Below are 8,570 nucleotides of genomic sequence, written 5' to 3' on the forward strand. Positions count from 1 at the left end.
AAACCAAATAGGAACTTGAATAACGCCTTCCTGACTGCCAGAAATTGAAAATTGCACGAGGTTTTAGTATATTTAACAACAACATTCCATTTATTTCAGCAAGGAAAACCGAGAAACAAGGAGTAACCCAAGAAATAAATAAAGAAAGAATAGAGTATCATACAGAATAGTCGCGGTCTCGGGGATAAGATTAAGCCAAACGGTCCCCCATATACGCGGTTTGTAGCCACGTCCCCACCCACCAAATCACAAGAACTGAAAAAATTTGACAGTTTCACTTCCTCTAAGCTGTCAGCAGATTATCAATGGAGGCGGGCATGTATTTGAATCAACTGGTGAAACTACCCTTGAAATCAAATGGAGGAAGAACACACGAAGAATCACTCATCAAAGACTCCCTGTTTTCTACGAAAAGAAATACACCCCAGAAGCCGTGCCAGCAAAAGCAACGGTTATTGCTGATATGAGCTAAAGGCAAGAAAGGAATGGATGGTAGACAGTACCAGAGAAAACCTCCTCCTCCTTTGCCAAAGCTTGAAGATGATGGAAACCCAAAATTTGTTATTTTTATTCGTATGGCCAATGTTAGTTCTGTTCCGCATATCTTTCTTTTACACATAGGATTCTTGAAATTCTTTTTCATTTTCCTGTTTCTGGGCTATCGTATTTGGTAAATTTTGAATCTTTTGCTTCAATCATTTTTTTCCGAAGTTGGGATTTTTTTTCCCCCTAATCCTTTGATTTGAGCAATGGTGTTGATATCACCTGGAAACCCCGAGATATTACGGGGGTATCAGTGTTTTTTCTTTTCCAACTTATTTTTATTTTCTTAGTGTTGAAACTTTGGTTAACGATGAGTTATGGCTAACAATATCCTGCATTGGCTTGTAGCATTGAATCATCGGTGTGGCTAACCAATTAGTCCATTGCTCATTATTATTTTCTGAAATCAAGTCATCCCGAATATTGTATACAAAAAACAATGCGAATATTTCTTTGCTATGTGCCTTCCGACTAGCTATTTCTTTGCAATAGTTATTTTTACCCTCTTGAGGATACATTTAGTTTTGAGTTCTGAAGTCAGTAGCATTTTATGAAAATGAAGCTTGCAAAGGTAGAGTTCTTGACATCCTTTTGTACCTAACAAAGCAGCTCAAATGCACCGCGCTTTTGGTTCATGGGTTGCAAATATTTTTACCATTGGGAATTTTCTTCTTGGTCAGGTATACCTCCTTTCTGTCTTTGTTTGATTTAGCACCGTGACAATCTTAGAATCTGAATCTGTCTTATTTCTGAAATCATATGGGCTGTTTGTGAAAAAGGTGGTAAGTCACCTGAGGATGATATCTATAAAGGTGAGAAGCAGCATATATGCCGAATTTGTTCAATCTTTTATATAGTTTACCCGTTAGCAGTGGGAACCACGCCATACACTACATTCTTTTAAAATTTTAACTATCTGTATCGAATCTTAAACGTTCACTTACTGAAACAGGATGAGAAGGAGATGCAGAAGATGGCTATTAAACAGTTTCGTGTGTTGCGATCTGCTACTGAGTTTAAATATGGCTACAAGCTCATCGTAATGCCTTTTACCCTTCACTTTCTTTTGTATTTTAGTTTCTTGCTGAAAACACAGCCAATACGGAAGTACAAACACCACCACCCCCTTTTCATTTCTAATGTTGTTCCCTATATCTTACATGTAGGAAAACAACAGTTTGACTGATGCACTTGCTGCAAATAATGTGATTGAGGTAATGCTTTGGATATTGAATAATTCATACTCCGTGCTCTTAAGAGGTTGAAATTAAATAATCCCTTGATTGGAATTGCACTCATCTTTTTCTTTCCATTTTTGTTTGTGAGTTCCAATAAATTTCGGGGTCTTTTCGCGCAATTTTCTCAGCTCCCATCTCAGGCTGAACTCAAAACAGTTTTCGATAAAGTGAAGGACTTATTTGGCGATGCTAGGGAATCTTTCGGGAAGATGACATTCTTGAACTCGGGTAGCGAATCAGCAGAAGAAGATTCTAAAGAAAAATAGAGGCGAGCCTGATGTTTTTTGGGCCAGTGACATATTCGATTTGTTTCGGTTGTCTTCAAATCATGGTTCGCTGTCGCGGTCGCGGAGATCGAAACGGATGCAACCGTTTCAGTTACAATGAAATTTCGCGGAACGGTCGCGGAACGGGTATTTAAAAAAAATATTATAAATATATAAAAATTAAAAATTTTGGAAAATATTTAGAAATATAAAAATTAAAATAAATATCATTTAAATAGATTATTTGATGTAAATAAAAAATTTAAATATTTTTAAAATTTTATTAACAATTTATTGAACAAAATTTATATCGTCATTATATTTAAAATATTTCCAACCATATCAAAAATTAAATATACTATTAAAAATTATTTGTATTTAATTAATTAAAACTTTAAAATATTTTCGATTGGATTTATATATGTTCGCACAAATTTGAATCAATTTAGAGTGATGGACTAATAATAAGCATCAAATCTTATATAAAGTGATGTTACAAATTATTTAACATCAATTAAAATAGAAATATTTTATAATTAACTTAGTTTTTTCACAATTTGTAATGAAAATTTCTCAATAGAAATAGTTGACTTGCAGTCTCTTCTTTATTAGTCTTTCATTGATGGATGCAGCGGGAAGAAGACTCAAAATTTATCATCTCACATCAACCGATGTGCTTTGCTTTCCAATCTTCCTAGTTAAATTAATGTTAAGCTTATTAAATTACTCATATCATATGATAATATAATAACAATGAGAAATGAAATATAAGTTGATGAAAACAAACATTTATATAGAAAGGTATGTAAATGTTATATCATCGAGAAAGCAAAGATACGTGCATTAGGACCTACAATTACATTATTTGTACTAGAAAACAAAGATACGTGCATTATTAAATCTGTCGCTGATTCGAATTTGCGATGGTTTTACATAATTTAGCGACGGTTTTTATTTAACCGTCGTCGATTTTAATTTAGTGACGGTTTTGTTGAAACCGTCGCTAACTATAGCGACAGTTTTATTAAACCCGTCGCCGATGTTAAATCGGCAACGGTTGAATAAAAACGTCGCTACATACAAAAAACCGTCGCTAATAGCGATTGTTCAAAACAAAACCGTCGCAAGTTGCGACCGCATCACGGCCGTTCCGGCGAACCATGCTTCAAATTTTTCTGCGTTAAAAATTAATGAACAGGGTGAAAAGTTGAAGTTAACCTGCTGATGAATATGATAAAATTTATTTACCAGCATTAAGTTTTGTAAGCAATATCTGTTTGTTCATAGATTTTCTTTAACTCAGAAAATTGTGTAATTTTCACTGGTTTTGTAGCAGAAAAGTGTGCTGTTTGATTCATTATGTACAAGTTTTAAATCACGGCTATTTTTTTTTTTTTTGCATATTTAAATAGTAATTAATGGATGATTATTCTTTATGTTTCCACTATCATCACAAAAATTTAATCTTTCACATCACATATCATGTTTAAAGATGAAGATTAACTATCAAATTTATAATTTTAAATAAAAATCGGAATGGAAAAGATTATTCCCTCGAAATCATATTTTACATAAAATAATTATTTCATAATGATACTTTATATTAAAATTTAATATGTAATAATAAATTAGTAGGTCTTTTGTGAGAAAATTTCACAGGTATTTATCAGTAAGACGAGTCAACTATGTTCATATTTACAATAATAAGTAATATTTTTTGCATAAAAATAATATTTTTTTTTATCGATAACCATATATAAGATAACTATCTCATAAAATTGACTTATGAATCTGTTCCACATAAATTTTTATGATAATAAATTGCTTACTATTCCGCCTCATAAAATTTTTTATGATAATAAATGGCTTACTTTAGGGTAGTAAAGGCCTCAAGGAGTCTCCATCAACCATTACTGAATTTTTGAGGTCTTTGATGACACCGAAATATATTGTACTTGAATCATGAAAGACAATGAATTCCAAAGCTTAAATGAATCTGTTAAAATCAATTTTTTACATTACATGATATATGTATTGATCATAAAAAAAATATTCTTTTGAAGCCGCAATAGTCATTAAAAGTCTATTTATTGTATAACTTTTTATTTTAAAAAAAAAGGTTAGACAAATCATGAATGCATTGGTTTCATTTTCATTTTATTTTTATTTTGAGTATGTCTATTGTGAGACGGTTTCACGAATCTTTATCTATGAGACGGGTCAACCCTACCGATTTTCAAAATAAAAAGTAATAACTCTTAACATAAAAGTAATATTTTTTCATGGATGACCCAAATAAGAGATAGTCTCACAAAATACGACCCGTAATATCGTCCAACACAAATTTATACATTTCATTTTTTTCATGCTGGCTGATCCAACTATATGAAAAATCCAATTGTGGGGTCGGTCGTTGTATACAACAAACTCAACTAAGGATGTAATCGAGTCGAGCCGAGCTGAACTCTTGAATGTTTGAGCTTGGTTTGTTTATAATCGAGCCGAGCTCGAGCTTTATTTAATGAATATATGCATGACTCACGAGCTTATTCAAACCTTTATCGAGCCTAAACAAGCTTAATAAATATGAATTATACATTTAAACTTTCATTAAATTAATTAAAAAGTAAATTATATATTTAAAGAAAAATATATTATTCTTATTAAAATTTGTAAATTTATTATAATAAATAAATTTAATAGATTTTTCTATATATTTCATAAATAATATGCAAAATCAATAAATCAAATTTCAAAAACTATTATTTTTTCATCTAAAAGATTACTCATGAACTTACCAACGAACATGTTCACAAGCTAACGAGTCGAATACTGTAAAGTTTGAGTTTGGTTTGTTTATCTTAACGAGCCTCATTAAACGAGCTCAAACGAGCTTTTATCGAATCGAGCTTCGAATAGCTCACAAACGGTTTGATTCGTTTACATCCCTACTCAACTATTTGGATTGGCAAATGCTACAATAAATAATAATATATTTTAGGGAAAGACAACAAAACATAATATAAAGTTTCATATATTTTATTAACACAAAATTGTTGTGATTCTGTTTTATATTAAAATTTTGTGAGATTTTTTATATAATTTGACTAGTAAAAAAAAATTATGTCAAAAATATTACTTTTTATGATAATTATGGATGATCAACTCAGTCTCATAGATAAAAATTTAATTGGTCATCTTAAAAAAAAAACTTCCACTGTTATTATAATTAAACAATAAAATGATTTTAATAATTTAAAATGGTAATTTAGATTTTTTTTTTAAAAAAACATGAAAATGAAAAAATTGAAAGTGGGAGGCGGGTTTGAGACCCGGCCCTCGCCCTCTTTTAAATTTTCAAGGGCCGGGGTCTTCAATCTAAAATTTCATTTTTTGATATTATGATAATCTTTTTAATTATTTGTATTATTTAATTAAAAAACAAACACACACACATATTATATATATATATATATATATATATATATATATATCCTGCTCCTGTAAATCAGCTAACAAAATGGAAATCCAATTAATTGTGTTCTCGGGGCTGTCGCCTGCTTCACGAACAAATGTTAGAAGCGTCCGGGATTATCTGACGAAAAATCCTCCGACGGTCAAGTCAACAATCACCTCCAAAAATATATAAAAAGAGAAAAACTTTTAGAACTCAAAAGCACATACTTCCATCCAAAGTAACAAGTGATTAGTATTTATAGACAAATTGATATAGTCTCAAAATTGCAAATGAACCCTCCTCTAGAACTAAATATTGGCAACTAGCCCCGATAGGCAGCTAAATATTAGCAATATAGTCATTTATTCTTTTCTTTTTTTCCATTAGAACTTAAATAACTTAAAATAAATTTTCAGAGAACCATATAATATAGCGCGCGCACTTCATACGTTCAACAGGAGGAATGTGTAAATGTTTGGTTCTACCAAAGTCTAATCGATTCAATTTGAAATTTAATTGATTTTGTATTTAAAAAAAAAAAAAACTGTATTGTTAAACAGGTAAATTTGTTCGATTTCAGTTACTATTCTGTAAAATTGACCGAATCAAATTGTGACATTAATTACCAGAGTTTTTGAAAACACTACTATAATTAATTACTAGGTTTTTTTTCTTTTTTGGTTTCTGTGAAGTATTTAATTGGATTAATTAATCCAAATATTTATTAAAAGTTTTGATAAATGAAATCATTTTTTTGAAGCCGATGCTACTAGAAAAATATTAACTTGAGAACCGAAAGTTTCTGGGGAAATCCAGAAACTCTCACACACGAAACTGATTGGATTCTTCCAGAATTGTCTCTTCTTTCCCTTTAAATCCTCAACCTCAGCCCTTCGTTCCTCGTACAATCAAGATAAAATCAAACATGTCTTGCATAACAAACATTTCAGTCTCCCATCCAATTATGTCCTCAAAGCTTTCCCTTTTCACCTCAAATCCCATCCTTCTGCATCCCAGACCGATGGATACCTCGATTTCTTGCAGAAGAAAGGCTATCAAATCCATGGCGGGCCTAGGGAACGACGATCTTGGTCAGTTGGAAAGAGCGAACAAGCAACAACAGCCCAACAAAAGATCAGCTTCTGTTGCTCCCATTGGTAAGATAGATATACATAGCCCGTGCACGATCCCCATCCAAATGCTTGAATTTCCAAGTTTCAAATTTTTCTTGAAACATGTTCGTTTTTTTGCGTATTCTCAGGTTTGTGGGACAGGTTTCCTTCAGCAAGAACAATGCAGCAGATGATTGAGACAATGGACAGGATGATGGAAGACCCTTTCGGCTACGTTGGTAAATGGCCGGACAGTTTCGGAAACGGCAGGGGGAGAACTCCTTGGGAGATAAAGGAAGCCGAGACGGAGTACAAGATGAGATTCGACATTCCCGGAATGACCAAACAGGATGTTAAGGTTTGGGTAGAGGACAAAATGCTGGTTATCACGGCTGAGAAACAGGCCAAAGACGGCGAGGAGTGGGCGATGAAGAGCTACGGAAGGTACAGTAGTAGAATTGCTTTGCCGGACAACGTCCAGCTCGATAAAATTAAGGCCGAGGTTAAGGATGGCGTGCTGTATATTAGCGTACCTAAGGCAGCCGGTGTAGCACAAGTTTTTGACATCAATGTCGTCTGATGCCGCTTTTGTAATCCGAGAGAAAAAGGATCGAATTAAGGAATCTTGTAGTTTTGAATTGATACCAATTTGGTGAAAATAAATTCTCTCAAATATTTGCCAAATATATAGCCATTCGTCTAAATTAACAATATTATTGGAAAAGCTAATTATATAAACATATAGTTTATTTTATATTTTTAATGAAGATTAAAATTATATATAAAAATTGCTAGATTGGGCTCCTCCAATTGCTTTGATATTAAATTATCAACAATCTTACGATAGGTTGAGCCTGACCTTGGCTCGACCAATAGAATTAATGGACTACATGAACAAGAAAACAAAATAAATACATTAATCTTTTTGGCATAGAATTAATTGATCTGTATTTTCTTTTTCATAATCATGATGAATTATCATTGTTAATGGCCATTTATTGTGTTAGAAAAGTATAATGTAGAAGTATCTCTTTTCTCTAATTACTAGTATATCCTTCTATTCAAATAGGTATGTTGTGAGACGGTCTCACGAATCTTTATCTGTGAGACGGATCAACGGTCAACCCTATCGATATTTACAATAAAAAGTAATACTCTTAGCATAAAAAATAATATTTTTTCATGGATGACCCAAATAAGATATCTGTATCACAAAATACGACACATGAGATTGTCTCACACAAATATTTGTCCTCGTTCTATTATAATACTAGCCATCGAAATACATACACTATATGTTCAAAAATTAATCATAAATATGAAGCATAGAAATTTGAGTCGGTTGTTATTTTCAACCACTATAAGTGGCTCAACTTTAATAAACAATTCATACATATGGAGCTATGATATATGGTAACTATTTTTAAGATCATAGTGTGATTTTTTATATAAAAAAGATCAAAAAAATATTTGTTAGACCGTCTAATCAATTAATTTTGTGAGACGGATCTTTTATTTGAGGTCGTCTATGAAAAATATTATTTTTATGTCAAAAGTATTATTTGTTATTGTAAATATAGACAGAGTTGACATGTTTTTTATCTGCGAGATCGTCTCACGAAAGACTTGTTATATAAAAAAATTATATGAAATAAAATAAATATTATATCTTCATATAATAAAAATTATCAAAAAAATATTTTAATTATATTTTATATTATTTATAACCACTATAGTACGATAAAACATTTCTTTATCTAACAATATTTTTAAAATTATTTTAAATGATCATATTACTATAACATAAAAAATTATTATAAAAAAATCATTTTTAATTTTTGTACTATAATATAATTTTAGATCATAGAGCTATTATATATGAGCATGAGAAGGCTCAATCAGTAGCTACCTTTATATAGTGCAAGTTTTTATATATCAAAATACCTCTATAAAA

At 31.2% G+C, this 8,570-nt stretch overlaps 2 protein-coding genes across 2 annotated transcripts; both read left to right on the top strand.

Annotated features, from left to right (window-relative positions):
- Positions 1-2,196, top strand: LOC142533790 (protein HHL1, chloroplastic-like). The gene is made up of 3 exons (XM_075640682.1): positions 1-1,582; positions 1,710-1,757; positions 1,910-2,196. Exons 1-3 carry the CDS (start codon positions 1,508-1,510, stop codon positions 2,045-2,047), a joined length of 261 nt encoding a protein of 86 aa, XP_075496797.1. The 5' UTR covers positions 1-1,507; the 3' UTR covers positions 2,048-2,196.
- Positions 2,197-6,275: 4,079 nt separating this feature from the next.
- Positions 6,276-7,289, top strand: LOC142532976 (small heat shock protein, chloroplastic-like). Its single transcript, XM_075639545.1, has 2 exons — positions 6,276-6,661; positions 6,766-7,289. Exons 1-2 carry the CDS (start codon positions 6,430-6,432, stop codon positions 7,194-7,196), a joined length of 663 nt encoding a protein of 220 aa, XP_075495660.1. The 5' UTR covers positions 6,276-6,429; the 3' UTR covers positions 7,197-7,289.
- The last annotated feature ends 1,281 nt before the right edge of the window (positions 7,290-8,570 follow it).

This window comes from Primulina tabacum, chromosome 18, assembly GCF_025594145.1.
Source record: "Primulina tabacum isolate GXHZ01 chromosome 18, ASM2559414v2, whole genome shotgun sequence".
In the NCBI taxonomy this organism is placed as follows: domain Eukaryota; kingdom Viridiplantae; phylum Streptophyta; class Magnoliopsida; order Lamiales; family Gesneriaceae; genus Primulina; species Primulina tabacum.

Coding starts and splice junctions, on each gene's coding strand:
- LOC142533790 (XM_075640682.1), top strand. CDS start 1,508: ATGCAGAAGATGGCTATTAAACAGTTTCGTGTGTTGCGATCTGCTACT. Junction 1,583..1,709: donor AATATGGCTACAAGCTCATC/GTAATGCCTTTT, acceptor TCTTACATGTAG/GAAAACAACAGTTTGACTGA. Junction 1,758..1,909: donor CTGCAAATAATGTGATTGAG/GTAATGCTTTGG, acceptor CAATTTTCTCAG/CTCCCATCTCAGGCTGAACT.
- LOC142532976 (XM_075639545.1), top strand. CDS start 6,430: ATGTCTTGCATAACAAACATTTCAGTCTCCCATCCAATTATGTCCTCA. Junction 6,662..6,765: donor AGCTTCTGTTGCTCCCATTG/GTAAGATAGATA, acceptor GCGTATTCTCAG/GTTTGTGGGACAGGTTTCCT.